Source organism: Harpia harpyja, chromosome 5 (assembly GCF_026419915.1).
Source record: "Harpia harpyja isolate bHarHar1 chromosome 5, bHarHar1 primary haplotype, whole genome shotgun sequence".
In the NCBI taxonomy this organism is placed as follows: Eukaryota; Metazoa; Chordata; class Aves; order Accipitriformes; family Accipitridae; genus Harpia; species Harpia harpyja.
This window is the reverse complement of record NC_068944.1, coordinates 13,905,447-13,926,430: the sequence shown is the minus strand read 5'-3', so window position 1 is coordinate 13,926,430 and position 20,984 is coordinate 13,905,447. Positions and strand designations below refer to the sequence as shown.

The following is a 20,984-nucleotide window of genomic DNA, read 5'->3' as shown; positions in this document are numbered from 1 at the left end:
CCTTTCAGAGTCTAGCTGCAATCCCTGTTTCTGGGCAAGGCAAGGATCTTTTGGGACTGGTTCTTTCCAACACACAGGAAGAGTCTCACTGCCTGCTCTAAGCAAAAAACTGAAACAGAAAGGGAGAGAATTTACGAAAGGGAAACCTAAGGAGACCTAAGTAGCCATCCATTCAAAATACATGGTAGTAAGTAGGAAGTGCACAAGAAAAGAAGACCCAAATGACAAATGGAGAAAGCACAAGGACTGACAGGGGAACAAGGAAAAAAAAAAGAAGTGCAGGATTAGGAAAGTTTATGCTAATAGAGCCATAAAGAAGAAAAAAAGACCCACCAAAACACCAAAAAAAAATGCAGAGTGGCATGAAAGGCCTTAGAAGTGAAGTGGTGAGGACAGAGTGCTGTGTCTGAGCAGGCAGAACCTCCTAGATGTCTATGGCTTGCTCTTGCCACTTTAAAATCAGTCTGAATGCAATAGCAAAGAAAGGATTAATAGTGGAAAAACAATCTCTAAAAGAATAGAGAACAATTTAAAGGAAGGAAGGACAGTTGTGCAAGGCAGAAATAAAGGAATTTAGAAGTATAGTGGTGGTAAGTAGAAAAATAGAACTAGAGGAAAGTAGTAAAGGAAATGAAAGGAAGAGGAAGAAAGAAAGAACTGCACAGCAGAAATAGATGACACTTAAGGCATTCTGCACTGAAAGGAATGACAAGAGATTTTACATCAAATTAAAAACATTAGGAAATGTTTCAGGAATAAGAGAAAAAATAAGAGCAGTACAAAAGATATTTTTTTCAGATTTAAGAACAAGGGATAATCATGCAAAGTGATGGTGAGGAGATCTGGAAATGAAAGGCAAGAGAAAGGAAGAAAAAAGAAAGAAAATTTCAGTTTCTCTACATTGTGCTGTTGAACTATGGAGGAAAGAGATGTTATGTGACTAAATGTCAAAACTAGATGAATAGAGAGGCAGAGCAATTTCAAGGTACAGCAAACTTAGCATGAGAGAAACCCAAATGTAAGATTCCTAAACCTAATGACAAACAGCCCCTTCTTGTTCCTGTTTATAAAATTAGTATAGTCAAGTCCTCTCTGTGGTTCCTTGAACCTGGAGTGTATCAAGCTGGACAAGAAATCAATATATTTTCCCCACTCTAATGAAGGCTTTTTGTTGGAATGAATGAAAGCATCAAGGGAAGCTGAAAACTTGTCAGTCCCATTGTACATTGGAGGAATTAAGTTTTTTGCCCTTGAAGAGGCACAGCAAAGGGGTCTTGGGATGGCGCATCAAGAACATTCTAGTAATAGCAAAAAGATAAATGAACTGGTAGTAAACAGGATTCTTTTACAGCAAGATGGATCTGGACCTGATGCTTTCCTGAAGCTGTTACAGAACCCAGGATGGGAGTGGAATCAAGCAGAAAAGGTATGTGGAAGCAACACTTGATACCTTAACCTAAGTCTTGAACATCATCTCTGGCAATGCCTCAATATGTAAATGTTTAAACCTGCGGAAAGGTTGTGGATGTTTTCACAAAAGGAAGCATATGCTATCATTAGCTTCAACTAGATAAAGCACCACAAACCTCTCCACCCAGCAGAAGCTCTACTCTACCAGTCTACGATCTTCCTCATGACTATATAAATGCCCTTTATATGAGAGAGCAGTGAAAATGCACAGAGCTCTGCCTTGGGTTGGGAGACGACCCAAGTGAGAGGTTTTGGGTCAGGATTAGTGGGAACCCCAGTGTCGGCCCACAGCTACCAATATTGTAGTTGGTGTCTGTCTGCTACGAGCTACCTGATCAGGGACAAGAAGTAGATGAAATCTTCTTCAGACAGCTGGAAGAAGCCTCACGTTCTCAGGCCCTGGTCCTTATGGGGGATCTTAACCGCCTGCTATCTGTGGAGGGCAACACAGGAGGGCACGAGCAATACAGGAGGTTTCCAGAGTGCATTGATGATAACTTCGTGATACAGGTAATCAAGGAGCTGATAAGGGGAGTTCTGCTGTGCCTCGTACTTATATAAGCAAGGAAGAACCGGTCGGGGATGTTAATGTTGGGTGCAGCCCTGGCTACAGTGATCGTGAGATGGTGGAGCTCAGGATGCTGCAAAGAGGGAATAAGGCAAAAAGCAGGATCACAGCTCTGGGCCTCAGGAGAGCAAAATTTCACTGTTGAGGGGTCTGAGGGGTCTGCTTGGAAGAATGCTATGGGAGGTCTCCAGGGTTCCAGGAGAGCTGGTTGATTCTGTAAGATCACCTCCTCCACCCTCAATAGTTGTCTATCCAGACAAGCAGAAAATCAAGTGAAGGTGGCAGTTAGCTTGCATGGATGAACAATGAGCTCCTGACTAAACTCAAACATAAAAAAGGACACATGTAACAGGTGGCAGCAGGGGCGGATGACCCCAGCAGAAATACAGGGGCACTGACCAAACATGCAGTGACACAGTTAGGAAAGCTGAAGCCCTCCTGGGGTTGAATCTGGTGAGGGCTGTAAAGGGCAACAAAAAGGACTTCTACAGGTATGTCAGCTGCCAAAGCAAGTTGGGGGAAAATGTGAGTGTGATGCTGAATGGGGCAGGGGACTTGGTGACAAGGGACATGGAAAAGGCTGAGGTACTGAATGCCGCCTTCTCCTCCATCTTTCTTTGGTGGGATTTGCTTTTTGGAGTTCCAAGCATGTGAGATGAGGGAGAAAGCCTGGAGCAAGGAAGACTTACCCTCCTTGGAAGAGGACCAGGTTAAGGAATATTTAAACAAACTGGACAGACACGAGCCCATGGGCTCTGATGTGATGCCCCCAGTAGCTGGCTAATGGCATTACGAGGCCACTCTTGATTATCTCTGAAAGGTCATGGTGATCGGGGGAGGTTTCCGAGGACTGAAAGAAAGCAGATGTCCCCCCATCTTTGAGAAAGGTGAGAAGGAGAATTCTGAGAGCTACAGGTCAGTCAGCCTCATCTCGATCCCTGGGAAGGTGACAGAGCAAATAATCCTGAAAACCATTTCCAAACACATGAAGGAAAAGGAGTGTTGTCTGCATGGACTTATGAAAGGGAAATGATGCTTGACCAACGTGACAGCCTTCTACAACTGGATGACTGGCTTGGTGAGTGAGGGGAGAGCAGTGGACATTGTTTCTCTACTTAAGAAAAGATTTCAACACTGTTTCCCATAATATCCTGATAGACAAAGTGATGAATATGGGCTAGATAAATAGACTGTGAGTTGGACTGAAACTGGCTGAACTGCCAAGCTCAAAAAGTTGTGATCAGTACCACGAAGTCCAGCTGGAGGCCGGTCACTAGTGATGTGCACCAGGGATCAGTACTGAGGCCAATATGCTTCAACCTCTTCAGTATCCTGGATGATGGGACAGAATGTATCCTCAACAGGTTTGCAGGCAGTGCAAAACTGGGAGGACTGGTTGATAGACCAAGTGGTTGGGTTGGGTGGCTGTACGGATGGGCCTCAATAGGTTGGAGAAACAGGAACTTCAAGCAGATCAACAAAAGGAAATGCAAAGTCATGTGCCTGGGGAGGAATAACTTCATGCACCAGTATGTGCTGGGGATTGACCATCTGGAAAGCAAGTCTGCAGAAAAGGTGCTGATGTGCAGTAAGCTGACAATAAGCCAGCAATGTGCCCTTGTGGCAAAGGCGGCCACCAGTATCCTGGGCTGCATTAGAAAGAGCATTGTCAGCAGGTTGAGAGATGTGATCCTTCCCCTCTACTCAGCCCCAGTGAGGCCACATCTGCAGTACTCTGTCCAGTTCTGGGCTCCTCAGCACAAGGGAGACATGGACGTAGTGGAGTGAGTCCAACAAAGGGCCACAAAGACCATTAAAGGCTCGGATCATCTGACATATGAGGAGAGGCTGAGAGAGCTGGGACTACCTGATGGGAGGGAGTAAAGAAGACAGCACCAGGCCCTTCTCAGCGGTGCCCAGTGGCATGACAAGAAGCAATGAGCACTAAATGAAATACAGCGAATTCCCCTTAAATGCAAGAACAAACTTTTACTTTGAGGCTGGTCAAACACTGTGCAGGAGCTTGGCTTCCCAGAGGGGTTGTGGAGTCTCCATCATTGAAGATATTCAAAACCCAACTGGACACAACCCTGAGCAACGTGCTGCAGCTGACCCTGCTTTGAGCAGGATTGGACTAGACCATATCCCGGGGTCCCTCCCATCCTCAACCCTTCTGTGACTCTCTGAAGAGATGGCATCATAATTAAAGTAACAGCTGGGAACACACAGTTATGTTATTTCTCCTGTGTCCCAAAGCTGCCTTGAGTCAAGCTCTGCCAAGGTACTGGCCTAGAAATAAGTGAGATAGCATATTCAGCACAATGAACAATTCATATTGATTATAACACAAGCAAGCAAATTAGAACTACACATATAATTCAACCTGATGTATTTTAATAACTTCAAGTCTTTGATAAATTGTTGGATTTTAACAGCATGAAAACACTATAATTTAAATTAAAACACTAATTACAGAAAAAAATTATTATTAAGGTTCTTTTTCCAGTTTGGATTTGAACCAATAATTATTTTTATATAAAATTATAGTTTATATAAAGTAATATATACAAAATGAAAAACTTTAAACACCTTCATTCTACAGTATTTTTAACGATAATATTTTCTTTTAAAAAATTTGTGACGTATGTGTAGGAATACCTTGTATCTTAATATACAAACAGATTTTATAGTTATTGAATTAATTATAATGTAACATCTGCTTTGCAACAAGTATTTATACTGAACACAAGATGGTGCACTTACCCTAGAAGATATATAAGCGAGTGAGTTAACAGGAATAGACATGATATCACAGAGGGTTTTTTCAGGTTTAGGAAACCTGTACTTTAAAAAATCCTATAGTAATAACCCTACTTCTGTCACCTGGCATGTAAATATATTTTGTTTGTAGTACAAGTTAGGGGATTGTTATAATGATCGTATTTCCAGAAGGTTACCATCACAGTATTAAAAAACCCCTGAGGTTAGTATTTAAAGGTTACTGCTCTCAAAATTTATAAAAATTGAGCCAATGGATTTGTCTATATTTTCTTACTACTGGAAGGTTTTGGGAATACACATGGAGCCAATAATCTATACTTTTTCATTTATTAAGGCAAAATGATCACAAATTCTTGTAATCCTGAATAGCCCTAAGGCAGAGAAACAAAAAGAGCGTTAATAGTTCTTCCATATGCCATGTTTACAAACATGAAATAAGCAGTCATATTTTATATTTTAAAAAATACTGCTTTCACTGAGACAATAAATAAATAAACACGAGTAATACATGGACATTTATACTATAAAATAACAATATTTGTAAAGCACTACAGCAATTAAATATTCTGTGTGTTATGAATAATTATTGTATTATTGTGATGTTATGACATTAACAATAAAATACATTATCTCTGTGTGTTGAGCACCATTTTATTGGGCATTACAGGATACTTTGGGTATAAAATGCAAACACAGCCAGGTCAAAACATGTTTACAAGATGAAGCCAAAAGCTGACTTGTTACGGACCTGGTGTGAAGCCTGGCTGTTCCACTTCAGTGCAGTGCTTTCCCCAGTGCACTTACACTGTTTCTCAGCACCATACAGAGTTAGTGCAACTCCTTTTGCTTCTAGGGTGTGAACTAGCTCTGAGCAAGCTGGCTTGGGTGTCTACGTCGTACTTCATTGAACCGTGAGGATTTACCCTTTGAGGCTGTTTCAAGACAAGGATTTCAGTCCGTGACTCCCTAATCTTAGATGAATGCCCTGCCCTACTTGCTATTTTAGGCTTCTCTCTTTTCCCCCTTTCCCTTCTTGTCATAGCATTTTTGAGAGGTCTTGCTTTCTCCTGAGGGTGAATGGGAAAATTCTGAAATCTTAACAATGGTTAGATGTGAGAAATATTTTACAGCGAACTTGTTAGACATTTCACACCTACTCCTCACGCACTCAAGATAGCTCATTGCATCACGCTCTGCATATGAATTCTTTAAGTATAGATCATTTGGATTTTCCCACTGTTCCTTACTGAAAAATAGAGCTTGCTTTCCTTCACAAGAGAAAGAAAAATAAAATTCTTTAGGTGTTCCTTGAATCATCCTTGAAACAGAGGAAGAAGTTTTCTCTCATCCTCTCCAAGGAACAGTTCATCAGTCATACTGAGAGACTGTTTCACTTACTTTACGAAAATTATAAAATTATTAAGATGGTTTTAGTACCATACACTACAAGTATATTACCTAAAGTAAAATTACTTATCTTTTCATTTGCCACTAATGAAAAAAAAATCTTATTAAAATACAGCTCTTAGAAACTTGAAAATGAAATGTGCTTAATACCGAATTTTCCTTCTCAGCCACCTTCAGACAGCTCTGTTCAAGATAAATGTAACTTTTACAGATATTTAATACCAGATGCACATCGATAATCTGGTCTTTAAAATACTCTTATATGTGGTTTCATGGGTTTTTTTTGATATACGAACCCACCCAAGATTGGCAGCTCAGGAGCACGTGCTCAGAGCTCCAGTCTGTGTTCAGTTTATACACTCTAGGCACCACAAACAGTTATTTTGTTCAGGGTCAGAGGGTCATTGGGATGCTTAGCCAGTGAGGGTTTTTCACTAGAGATAGCTGCAAATAGCACAGAGGGGAAGAAAATCACAGATGAGTGCTCGCTCAGTAAGGAGGCAATCCCAAAGTTTTCTTTTTCCTATATTAGTGTGGAAGCAAGGAGCAAAACCGGCAATCTATTTACACTCCTAAGTCCTTGCAAAGGGAAACCATCTCTTCACGAGTTGCACTTATCGCTTTGTTGTTCCCTTTCTCAGGAGTTCCCTTTGCATTACCACAACAAACACAGTCCTTAATACTGCGTACCTGCAGTGCCTTTTCCCCATTAGAGAATTGCCCATGTTGGGGTGAGCATCTTCAGGGATTCTGGCTGTAAACAAGGACTTGAGTGCTGTTACTCAATAAAGCTATGCACTACTCTTCTAAAGATGGCCCTAGATTTCTATCCAAATACAGGTTTTGTTAATAAAAAGAAAATGATAGAACTTGTGCTTCTTTAGAAAAGCCACATGTGACAGGGCTTTGAAAACAGGATTAGAGCTCAAAGGGGCAACAAAATAAGAGAAGGAATGGTATTTTTCTGGTCTGGAGTTTGTGATGCAGGGCTAGGGATGGAGAAGGAAGCAGTGCTACCAAATAGCAGTCAGAGGTGAGAGAACGAATGTCTTGCCTGTTGTGCATACAGAGGGATTTTCTCTTATCCCATACACCCTGCTTCTACGAATCTGCTTTTAGGTTAAAGCGTAGGTGTGTCTGCTCAGGAGCAGCTCTTTGAAGAAGCTGTAGGTGTAGCATGTCTGTCATTAATCAGGCTGGAGATCACTCTCAGAGTCATGGAAAATGAAATGAACAGTTAGTCAGCGGGTGAAAAAACAAAGACTCATTTTTCAAGTCTTCTTACCAGAAGAACAGACACCTTTTGATGATAGCAGCTTTCTTGTTTTCCTTTTTCTGATTCTTAAATTAATTTATTGGATATTTAAAGTCTATTGTAGGCAATGACTACCATACACAAAAATATGATTAGATATATATGCTTAGAAGATATATTAAAGATTAAAAAGGTAAGGACATAAGCAGACAAAACCCATAATGATAGTTAGAACAGCTAATAATACTGATCATGAAATATCAGATCATCACTCTAAATTACCAGCTATTATGAATTAATTGGTTATTAAGTGTTACTTAGAGCTCTACTACTATTTTGATGTTGTGAGAATCATTACTGATTTTCTGGCTTAGGAAATTTAACAACTTCTTGCATTGTATGCCTTTCCTTCAGACATATTTATAGCACTGTTGCTCTGCAGAGCATCACTGCTAGAGGTCTGGAAACTTGTAAGACCACTTTTTAGACGCCAATGAAAAAAGACATGTATTTCAAATGTAAGTGGAGCACACTGATCAAACCATAAGAAAATAATCATATAAGAAATCTCTTCAAAATTTCTCTGTTCTACACAAATGTCAAGTCCCCAGGAAACGGCTCTATAACAATAATTAACACTGAACAGACTTGCACAGAAAGAAAACGTTCCTCAGGCTAAAAGTAGCCTGTTTCCACAAAAAAGCACTTCCAGTTCACAGAGCTTTGTGTAAGGGAAGACTCACAATCTCGACAACTTCACACTAAGGAGAGGAACTTGGGGAGCTACATATCGCAACACCTCCTGGTCATTCCCACAGCAACAGTAAAGACAGGAATTTTACTTTGTCACTCTTTCCCATGCATATAACCACAACATAAATTTTGTTTCTTTCTCAGCTCTAGGTGAACAAAATAGCTTTTTTCTTCTTTCTTTGTCCCCAAGTAGAGACACAGGTGTCTGTTCCCTGATGCACATCTCCCTGAATGAGGTCTGACATTCCTTCTCTTCCATGCAGATCATCTAATTATTCCCACAGACTGCTGAAAGACGTTGCAGTTACATGCTCTGAGCTGTGTCTCGCAGTGCGCACGCTGGACATCTGCTCCAGCTGACTCCTGACAGCCAGCACCCGTCTGTGGCATAGGGCAGCACTTACGGACAACTGACGTGGCACAGAAAGTACAATCTGCATCACCTTTAAATCTTTAAAGTCAATTCCCAGCATTAAAACCACAGATGCAGTTGCTTCTGCTATTTATGAGCAGGCTGCGTATACATATCTCAAAGCACAATTTAGCCCTTAATAAATTTTCAGCTTTTAGCGTGCAATGACTGTTCAGAATAAATTTACAGAAAACACATCATGTTAATGTTTTCAACTTCCCAGTCAGAATACCCTGCAGTATAAACTATCGTCTGTTTACAGGAACGGAGTAGCTGGTGAGATGTAGTGTGTCAGGTAAATATATTAGGAATACTATATGAGAAAAAAACACATTTTTCCTTATTTTCCTTTAAAATATGAAAGCCTTGCAAACACACACTTATTCAAACCTTCATTTCAAGTTAGTCATCATAGTGCTTCACTCTCCAGTTCTTTATATGCTGTGAACCGCCAGTGCAGTTGTTTCTAAGGTAACAGATCAGGATGCCTTGTGAAAAAAATGAATCAGATCTTGAATATTCAAGACATCTCCAGTTGCAGAAATGAGAAAAGGGCAGTATCATCTCAACTGAGGGTTCTCAATATCTTTTATGCCCTGGCCTGATTTACAGACAAGAAAAATATAATCCACCCTAAGGCTGCAGTGTGAGAGTACAGTGGCGTATGCAGTTTCAGGCATGTAGACTGCCAGAAATTTTTAATCAGAGCCATAATTAAGGAATTACAGAGGCTGTTCTCAACAGAGTCTCACTGCCTCGTTGCAGGGTACACACACACAGAATACAGATGAAGAATGTGTTTGGTAGGATTGTGCCTTCATTCCAACCGCTGACAGCCGCACAGAAATCTGCCTGTCAGACATGTGATGTGCAAACCAAAAAATACATTAAAAATCAACATGAATCAGCATGTGAAAATAAATGTGTATACTCCTTCCTCAGGGGACCAAATATACATTATTTTCATCAAAGAAAACAAATCGATATCTTTCACAGGTGATTACCTGTGATTACCCATTTTAAGTGAATGGGGTTATTGGGTTTTGTTGAGGGTTTTTTGTGGTTTGTTTATTTTTTTAAACTGGCTAGAACTACCTTTTGTTTCTTTCAAAGGCTGTTTTTCTTATTATCTGAGTCTAGAAATCGTATAAACATATGAATGCAGGCAAGGTGCGTAGACAGAATATTAACCAAAATATCATGTAAGGCTTCTACAAAACTTCTCCTACTACAAAAAAACCCTAAATTCCTTGCTTAACAATATCTGACATATACGTTTATTGATATATGCATTCTGGAATATGCACAAACATACCCATCATCTCTGATAAAATAATCATAAGGTGCTTTTCAAACACCCATCATAATGAGATCTAAAAATCAAATTCATAGAAAAGGATCAGGCTTGATAAAAACCTTCAGAGCTCTATTATTTTCCATGTCATGTATGGGAAAACTGAGACATAGCAGCCCGGTAGCTTGGGGATCAGATAAAAGTCACAGTCATACAACTAGACAGGTCGTGACTACTTGTACCTGTCTTCCTGCCTCTGAATCCTGTGCTCTATCTACTGCATTACAAATTATTGCACACTATAAATGCTTGGAATAAAAACTGTTCTGAATATTTACATAGCTTGTTTGGGAACATTCTTCAGTGACTACTCTGCACAAAGAAAACATTAACAGTTTTTGGGACTTGTATCATTTAACAAACTGAAAGGCGGACGTATTGATTAGGGTCTTACGTTCTTGGAAAGATGTGAAGAGCATCTGGAATCGGCTGTTTCGACTGCCTTCATCTGCCCACATGCGGATTACACCCAGACCTGTCCGCAGCATTACATCATTAGCAACGGTGCTGCAAAACTTTGCTTTCAAATCCTCCACGGAGCTGCTTCCGTCATAGACAGCTACAAAATTCCTTTTGCATTCATTGGAATTCTGCATCTCATAGTCCAAGAATCGCAAATAGATCTATGAAACAAGCAAACAACAAACGCAACATGTACAGACATTTGAGAATGACTAAACAAACATTAAATACCTTTGCTCTACCTTGTGGGAGAGAGACTACACACTACCACCATCAAAATAATTTTTCTGGAGCTCATGATCCACAGGCCACTTCCCTGGAAGGGCATTAATACGGAAACTGGGCACTCTTTATACTTCCAGGTATTTTATCTTGCTTCAAAGTAGAATCTAGTGGAAGATCTAGATATTTTTATTCTTCTTTTCAGTAAGGTCCTAATTTCCAAATATATAGCCGTCCTTGAGAAGTATATACAACAGTTCTTCAAGCTGAAGGACAGACAAGCTAGAAATTTCTTCTTTCACTGGCTGGCACAATATTGCTCTATTACTTGCCTGACATGGAAAATAATAAGGCAAATAATTGCTGCTCCCTCCCCAGAGTCAATATGTGTCATCTTTGTGATATGTCTCAGCTACACTGATTCAGGAAGTGAGAATCTGGGAGCCAGACAGAACTCAATCATTAATCTTTTTATGTTTCCTCAAGCAATGTGGTCACCATCTCAGCTTTTCTAAACAAAGTCTTATGGTATATATCTTCATAATTTAACAGGGGTGAAATCAAGTGTATTTTGTGGAAACTGCTAGAAACCTAGAAAGCTTTTTAGGAAATGTCTCTTGCATACAAGCTAAGATCTCTCATAAAAGTAATAGATGTATTGCTCTTTGCAAAGAACTCTTTAAATCTACCCAAAAAGACACGGGGTGAGGAAAAAATGCTATTATTTTATATTCAACTCTATATGGACTTTAATAGGAAAAACCCACTCATTTTAAAAGCAACTGATAATACAAGCAACATCAAATATTCCAGTAACAGAGAAGGAAAGTAATATTTTCAATAGACACACGATACATAATCAAACTGCCAAGCGTACCCAGGAGACTTCAGGAGAATGATACAGAAAGGTGAAGTAGGGCAGAAATAACATAAAAAGCCAGTAAATATATCCAGCATCCAGCTATATGCATCTTCACTTGAAAAAATAACCAAAAAGAAACTCCACTGTATTAGACATCAGATATACTTCTTTACAAACAATCTTATTAACTTCAGGTAGTTATTTACATGCCTGGAACAATTGCTGAAAAATCTTCTCTGGATTTGCATAAAGTACACAAACATAGCATATCCTAGTAGCAATAGGACTCACCACCTCATTAATATATTAAAGCTCTTACGGTTTGAGAATTATGTGCTATTAAGCAATCTGCCACTGTTTAATAATAGCACGGATTTTTAAATGAGCCTTTTCAGGTAGTATATTATGGTACCTTTCCATTCCTTGTTACGCTTTGCAACTGGTCTCTCTGAAAAGAATATTTGTAAAAGAATTTTTACTATTATATGAAATTTGGTATACTAAGTTTCATTTTGCTTGCCTCACCTTTTTCTAGTATGTTATTTCTTACAGTAATCCTTACTTATGTTCCAACATTCCCATTCTCCAGAAGAACTCTGAGGAATATATTTCAATTCAGTTGCAGCTAAGTGAATTCTATTCTCACCATGTGTCCTGGCCTTTAAATACTATAAATTAAGGAAGCTGCTTGTATTGATCTCTACAAAATGGAACAGTTAACAGCAATACACAAAGTAATATTCAGATGGCAATATCTTATATCAGGGAATACTTTTTATAGTGTTTTTTGTTTCATTTACTGGTCACTCCACCCCTGCAGTGGAATGAAAAATTGCTAGAGTTCAGTCACCCAGCATTGCTGAAATTGTCTCGCAGTATCCACTGCTTTTTATAAATGTGTTGTCTTGAAATGTCTTGCCATTTCCTCTCCTACTGGGGGACATGCAGTTTCCATTCCTGCTAAACCTTCGCTTACTTCCTTGGCGAAGTCGTACTTAAAGGCTTGTTTTGAATTCTGAAGATTTGTCGAGTGCAGAAAATGCATTTCTGAAGTGCCTCTGCACTGGATACATCCCTTTACAAGTCCCTCTTTCATTCTCTACTCTCTTCCTCCCTTTCCCAGGCACCTGACCTTTTATTCCTTCTTGTGCTCCAAATCCTTGTTCTTGGTGTTTTCCAGCTATTTAGAGCATTTCTGTCTTGCTGATACCTGACTACCTTAGCCTGTCAGGTAAACCTCATCACTGTGAAACCCTGGCACCCAGCCCCTCATGTGAAGCTGGATAGTCCATAGTCCATCCCTGCATAACATTTCGCTTACAACGGGGAGTTAAAGGTGCACCTTGCTTTTTTTTCCTCCGCTAAGAGAAGCAGCCTGCTTCAGATGGGCACTTCAGTGCTTGCCAACTTTGTCACAGGTAATGCAATAAAAACCTTCTGCAGCTGATTATATGCAATATTGTATACACATGACTGTTTTCCAGAAAGTAAAGCATGTCAGATAAATGTCTCACAGGAAAGCACAGAAGGCTTCTGACATGTTATTGTCATGGATCATTACTTTTATACGCGTATCGTATGTATACCATCTGTATGTTACAATATACCATATATAGATATGATAGACCACACAGATGTAATGCAATGTACGTATGCCATATTTTTATCTTATTCCACTCTTCAGGAAAGCCCTTACCTACTCCAGAAAAAAATTATCTTAGTCTGACTGCAGAACAATAGTAAAACTATACTTTACCTAATGGGGGAAAGACCTCTTACACTTCCTCACTTGTTCTCTATTTCTGCCCTGCTCTCTTATATATATATATATATCTACTTTTATATGTACATATGTATGTGTGTATACGTATATATAAGCACACATATATCTTGTATAGAGTATCCCATTTCAGTGTTGAGATGTAATTTATATCCCTTTTCATTCTTACAAGAAATGTGTGCTAATCCTCACTGTGGTTATAAAATACCAGCTCTCACAGCAATTTCCAGCATTCATCAATTATTCCTGATCTGTTCAAACAGATTGTTCGTATAACAGTACAGCCAAAGTCTTATTTCTATGGGCTTATCATTTGACATTCTCTAGTTTCTGGTGGCACGCTAGCCTTATAAAATAATAAAATATTTCTTAGAGCAGCAGTTACAAATGCTGAGAAGGAACCAGGAGAACAATAATTTAGCATTTCAACTTGAGTCTTTCAGTGAAGAAGCCAGCACTTTCAGTTCTTCCCAAGCCTGAATTCTGCTGTTGGTCATACCAGTTCATTCCTGTGTGTGGTAAATTCAGCTAAGAACATAACATATATAGACTTGATAGGTACTGGAACCACTGGAAAGAAATATTTGACTTAAAAATCTATGTCCATCCTTCAGAAGAAATATGGCACCTTCTCCAATGGCATGAAGTTTCATAAATTAGAGAAAATAAATTCCTGATATTCTGGGGTGAGCTGGAGTTTCATTCTCACAGTCTTCTTTGGAGATGACTATTCCCAGAACTCTATATAAAGTAATGAGGACTTGATTCAAAGCTCACTGAAATCAGTGGGTATCTTTCCATTTACTCATTTGGATCAGACCTATGGATTAAGACTGCAGTGCATTTTTAAAAACTGGAAACTGATTACACAAAATGACAACCTGATATTGGATCAGATTTTATTTTAAAGAGCTGGAATAATTTAATTGCATCTGCACACCTCTGCCAATTTTTATGGTTTTATTACTATGTATTTGCCATTGTTCCTGTCACTGGCTGTAACATGCACACCGGCAGAAGAAAATGACTAATAAATTGAGTTCCCCAGGGAAAGCATAAAACTGATAATATGACAAACTGTTATCTAATGCAAAATGTTCCTGATACATAGTTTTCTGAAATCAGTGGCAATATTCTCATTACTTTCACTGGTATGTGGATCTCACTAAAAGAAATCAAGCACAAAGTGAGAGAAAAAATATGAATATTTCCATTTATTTCATTTACTGAGATCTTAGTCATTACTTCTACCAGCAGTGGATAAGAAACTTTGCTCCCCCAAAAGAAAACAAATGAACAAAAAAGAGGTCACAAACTCAAATGCCACCACCTGCCTTCGTTAAGCATTTTTCATTGATGCCAAAGGGAGCTCTCGGGATAACATTTCCATAGATACTGACACATTATATTAGCATAATCAGGACATTCTTGTTGAAGAGAACATCTTATTTGAAAGAAGCAGCATAACTAACATGTCTTCTTCTTTCACATTTTTGTTGTAAAGGTTTAATAAGACACTTTCCTCAAATCATTGGTTCCACATTACTTAGAAGAACAGGTTGCTAGTGCACAAGTATTAGCTTTTACTGAGTTTTGAGATGTCACTGCAAATGCCAATGCCATTAGCAACAAAACTGATAAAGCCTCACTGCAACTGTGGCATATATAATTTACACTCAGTCACATTACATTTTAAATAATTGTCTTGTCACCTTTAAAGTTTGTATTGTCATCATAATAATGAAAAAGGAAATGCTGGGTAAGTTTTACTATTTTTTTATTTAAATTTGAAAACAACAGAAATCTCTGACCGCATATATTAGGAAAAAAAAAAAAAAGGATGCTTGGAAACTATGAATAATATATCACCTCAGTAAAATGATCAGATCATAATCTCTTCATAGTGAATCACTTTTGATGAGTTCTGCTTTTTAATCAATCACTGAAGGCTAGGGCTGACAACATGATTGATCAGGCCAGTCAGGAAAAGCTTCAAACCATATCCCAGCATATCAGACTTAATATATGTACACAGACATTCAGTCCCTTAAAACCAAACCAAACAAACAAAATGCCATCATTCAACTGCCAAAAGTAATTTAGACGTAAGACAGAAACCTCCTTTTCATCAGGGCCTAACGTCCAGATTTCGCACATTCAGCTCCTAGGTTCAGTCAATTCTCTTGTAAGCACAGGACTGGGTTAAACAGTCCTATGTCTTTCCCCATTCCTCAGTGATCAGTTACAGTGCCTGCTTTATTCTGCATCTTGTTCAGCTCTATGTGATTAACAAAGGACTTTCAAGATGATACCTCCAACATTTAGGCCTGGGAAGTCCCATTTTTTAAAGCAGATTGTGCAATGCTAATTAATCTTCTTCAAGGCAAGAAGACAACAACTATACCAGCCTAAAAGGCATATTACTAACAATACTTGAATTTGTCTTCTCAAGTAGCCTGTCCTGTTGCTTGGATGCTAAATTTTTGTTTAATCAACATTATTTCAGCCCAAAAGTGTTACTGTGTGGAGTTTTGTTTGTTTGAGTTTTTTTGACATTTTGGGGCCTCCTGTTCCTAATCTGGGACCATGTTGTGCAAACAGAGAACTCCACACCTTGTATTTTCCTCTCTCCTAAGGCTTGGAGAATACTGTCTGTCAAAGGTGACAACCTTATACGGTACTTCTTCTAACAGCCTGTGATTCACAGCCAGGCTCAGACATCAAATACCTTCTTCCTGGACAAGTGAAGCTCTTTGGATTCCTTTGCCTTGTCCTATTTGTTTCTTCAGATTTCTGTGAGTCTCCAGTAACTGACATTTATTCTAACTGTCAAGTCATCCTCATTTTTCTCTCGTACAGTAGCAAAATGCTCACAAGTGACAACCTTTACAGTTCCTTGGTGCTGTTCTGCTTTTTAACACTGAAAACTGTAGATCATATCCTGATTCTGCTGTTCTCTTTGGCAGATGTTTTATTACTTTTACCAGTAGCTTCTTTTTATCACATTTCCTAAAATTCTTTATTTGAGGATGCTGAGGTTGGTTATATTTCTATACCTGAATGGAATAGATTCATGCTAACTTAAAAGTGTTTTTTTCTCAGTGCTACTCTGGCATGTGTATTACCACGCCTGCTAGAAGAGATTCTACATACAAGATTCTACACACATGCTTGTCTTATGTCTTCATCTAACAAAACTGTTTCAAATAAGTGATTTTAATAGTTTAACATATGTAAACACTATTTTCTACTTGTTTAAACATAATTTGTTCACTTTCTTCCAGGGATGCCATATAAATATGTTGGGTTTTTTTCATTCATAATATTATTTGCAGTATCTGTATGTTAGGAAGCTTCAGAGCTTCTTCAGAGATGGAGCTCATCTGAAGTCTGTGAAAGTGTCTCTGGCTATTGGTTTTTCAGTCTCTAAATTTCATTTTTCTGTAAAATTTCAGGAATTACCACTCAAATGGCTTCTATTGAATTTTAGTGTACTGCTTAAAGCTTCTCTTCTACACCTGATTAAGAAGCCTCCAAGAATTAGGGATATGCTAGTCTGCCAGTGCTGACAGCTTAAACTGTTTTTATTGCAGGTCTTCATCCACGAGCACAAGTTTCCACTTCACATGTGAGAAGAGAAAATGTTTTGGTTTAGTCAGATTGGTTTATACAGACTTGTAGCTCTGCAATTTGCTTCACCACGTGTTTCCTCCCAGCTGTCTAGGCAATGCGTGCCCAACAACCCAGTCTCCCTCCAGACTACAGTCAGTGCAAAGTCAGGCACCTGGAACCAAAAGCTTCGTCTCTCTGTTTGGTCAGGTACATGCATACAAGGTCCACAATGAAAACAGTGACAAGTGATTTAGAGCCTCTACCAGGTAGCAATACCTATCCTTTGTAAATATGCAAGTGTCTTTGTCCCACTTGGGCTTTTGGCTCGCGCCTGGCCTCGCGCCTCACCACCCCAGCCTCACGCATCGCCGAGCTGCTGCCTGGCCGAAGCTGGGGCTGGCCCCATGGCCATGGGTGAGCCCAGCCACCACCACAGCCCAGCTGCCATGGCCGGGCCTGCCCGGCTCTCCTCTGCAATAATATGTCAAAACTAGATACTCACTAATTAATCCTTTCAGTTTCTTAAGCTTTTTGTTAAGTCTTGCGTCCTATAACCTGTAAAGATATCTTCTTCGCTCAGCAGCATGCTCAGGTGGGGCAGGAGAATTAAGCATCACTTTGTCTAACTAGCTTACAACTTCATTTTATTTCTTGTAGTGTACATGTGGAGGGTAGCCTCACTATTTGCTCAGTCTAAATGCACCTCTTGCTTGTTCCTCCTGAACAGATGACTTCCACTGGACTGGATTCAAATTAATGCTTGTCTATCTGTAGTTTGGACGCTCTTTCCTGAGCTGCCCAGAGCTTCTGATTATCAGCACTGCTTACTGTTTTTTCCAAGCATCAGAACACCATGTTTGTACATGTTTTGTTACTTTTACTGTCAAATTCTGCTGTCTTGTTTTTTTCTACAAAACCTCTTGGGGAACAAGCATGATACAATGGTACCTTGCTGGGAAAGTTACCCACCAAAGGGAGCGCTACCTGAGCACAAACATGTGTTCTGTTTTCCTGGGGGGTCTTGTCAAACTCTGCTAACACATCCAATATAGAAAAATGCTTGTCGTCGCTATTATCCTCCAACATCTCACCCTTAACAAAAAGTGAGAAAATACTATAATTCTTTTCATTTTCTTGTTTTCTATTCATAAATAGAGATTCCTTGCCTATCCACTGCTGTAGCCAATGATATCTCTGAAGTTTTTCAAATCCCAACGCAATAAGCTTATCCACTTCTTCCTTTGGGCTTTGTTCTACGGTGAAGAATTTTGGGATGGGGAGGTTCCTCCAGCTCTTTACTGTTCTGGGTGGCTTGGCGCATTCGATCAGCAGCTCTCTTCATTTCCCATTCTTGCTCTGATTACCAACTGAAGTCAGCTTCTACACGAAGTGCCGAACCCACAGTATTTCTGAACTCCAGATTCACAGCTATCTTATTCAGCAGGAACTGACTTCGAATGATTACAAGAAACACACACTTTGCAACCAGCCACTGTAAAATATAAAGCTCCAGGTCTGTGTATAGATTGAAGTCGTGTTTAAACTGCCTTCTGCTGTCTTCTGCACTTCCCAAAAGTTTCAGTTCTGCATGCATTGTCAGCATTTTATTTTTTGTGCTCTAAGGTAATCAGTGATGGCTCTATTTAAGTGTGTGAAAGAAACGTGCTGTTCTCTGTCCCATTCCAGCTTGCTGAGGATAGCAGCAACCTTACACCCAGACTGTCAGTTTGAAGCTCAGGCATAGACATCTCAAGTTCATACTCCCTGACTGATCTCATTGCTCATATGTTGAGCTCAGACTTGGCTTGAATCTGGAACTGCAAACCAAGGAAAGGACTTGCATCTTGCTTCTGCAGACAGTTTAGATTGGATGAGCTTAAGCCAAATGAAATTGCAAGCAGCCCACATTCTGGCACAGTTTAATTAAGAAACTAAAGATGTAAAGATCCAACCCAAACCCTGCCTGAGAAACTCTGGCCTTTTAGGCATAGTTCCCAGCAACAAACTGTGCAGCCCAGAGTACAGGAACATGTGGATTTAAAGACATCTGCTGAGTTCTTACTGTTCTTAGCAGGAGAGCCTGCTTTCATAGGTGCAAGCTGCCATAAATTAGAATGATGTCACTGAATGATTGTACTGAATATGTCGCTAGTTCAAGGTTAGATAAGCACAAAGGAAGCTGACTGTAAAATATGGACAATAGAATCCAGTTCAAGTGCTAAATTGGACTTAGCCCTCTAAGATGAATCTAGGCTTGAAAACTGTTTTTTTTTTCCTGGCTTGCTGAAAAAGCTTTCAACTTCACATGTTAGGAAACACTGATTTATATGCTTTTATATTGCCCTATCTCTCTACCCAGAGAATTCTGTAAGATGGGAGCAGCAAGATTTATCAAGAGATGACCCACCCCACCCCTCTGCATAAAGGTAGGTAGGATTAGTAATGTTTCATTACCTAACCTGCAGTTTAAGACGGCTAGCAATGCTGGCTGAACAAACTTCCTTACCCAATCATTCCTAATCCTCTCCCTGCTGTTTGAAATTTTCTTCCCTAGTATCTAACCTGAATCTTTCTTTTGGAGTGCAGGACCATGGCTTATCCCATAGACATGGACAACACAGCATTCCTTCCTCATTGTATAAGCCTTTTATTATCTGGTATCATGCTCCTTCACAAGATCTTCTAGATGACATTAAATAACTTCCAGTGTTTCTACAGGTTTTCTAGAACTCTCTCATCACTCTCCCTTCCAGATGCTCTTCTGCTGGTATACACAACTAAATGCAGCTACAGAAGTTCATGAAGAACAAAACAGTCTTTAATCCTCTATTAACAGTGGTAGTGTGGCATTCTTCTGTTACACACTGTTTACGGTCATGCAGCTACACAATTTGTATTTTTACATCGGGACTGAAATGTGGATAAATCCTACAGGTAAGTAAATATTTCTAGCAGGACTTTGAATCATACAGAACTTTAGAGTTAGATCAAGAAAGAATATCACAATGACATTATCTGACTAACCAAGCATAAACTGAAATTAAGACTATAGGACAATTTTATTGGCTTATTTAGTTGTACTGATTCTAATAAGCACAATTCTAGTTTTGTGTTTACCTGTTTTCTTTCTATTAATACCTAAGTATATAACATATGCAATAATAATACCTGTTTTCTTTCTATTAATACCTAAGTATATAACATATGCAATAATAATTCATCAGTTCAGTCATTTCATGTCTATAGCTACTTACTGCAGCAAAGTGGGAAACTCATCTACTTAATTGAAAACCTCTATGAATATTGAATTTATCCAAAAGTAAAAAAAAAATATGAGATTAAAGTATATTCTGGAAATAATTTATCTGTAGTCTTTATGAGCCAACTATTCAACTACTCTCCTAAACTTTCACAATAGAAAAATGCTGATACTAATGACTTTTTCTCTTCTGGAAACCCTTCCTCCTCCTTATTCAAATTCAATACCAAATGCTGAAACAGTTAGATATATTCAGTACAGTCTGCTCTGAGATTACACAAAAAAACCCTTATCTCTTTAAAGATGGCAGAGATTATTGGATATATAAATCCTACCTTGTAAAACCTTTCCTGTCCAATAAAAGACATCTAGAAAAAAATATAATATGGAGTTGTCTTTAACTCAGTGAATAAAAGTAGGTGGGAGACACAAAGCTGTTCCAATTGCAAAGAGAGGAGAAACAGTAATGTAGCCAGCAACAACTAATCCATATAATAACTGATAAGCCACGGATAAGAGAGGAACTCAGAGAGAATCCAAGAAAAGAATTGTTAAATTCATTGCAACCCTCTCCTGTTGTGTTACAAAGGCATGGCTTGCTGACTGTGGTGGGAGAGAAATGAGAACACTATCTCTTTTTGTCTGTGGCTCTAAACCAAAGGAACTAAAGGTCTCATACACAGGAATGTGAATTTACCTTGGCTCCATTTTCACAGTTCCCAGATGAGAAACAATGAAGACCTTAGGGAGCCAGCAGTGTTCCCTTAGTAGTCTCTATATTAGGTAT

General features: G+C 39.1%; 1 protein-coding gene across 7 annotated transcripts in view; it reads right to left on the bottom strand.

Moving 5' to 3' along the window:
• The window catches only part of NETO1 (neuropilin and tolloid like 1), a 70,274-nt gene that overhangs the window by 9,739 nt on the left and 39,551 nt on the right, over nucleotides 1-20,984 (bottom strand). For 6 of the 7 annotated variants that reach the window (XR_008235317.1, XM_052788160.1, XM_052788159.1 and 3 more), the window contains exon 7: nucleotides 10,395-10,623. Coding sequence is in view for 6 of the 7 variants with exons in the window: in XM_052788160.1 (XP_052644120.1) it covers nucleotides 10,395-10,623 (229 nt within the window). In the remaining variant the exon portion in view is untranslated. Of the gene's footprint in view, nucleotides 1-10,394; nucleotides 10,624-20,984 lie in introns of those variants that run through there. The other variant, XM_052788166.1, reaches the window with a different exon arrangement.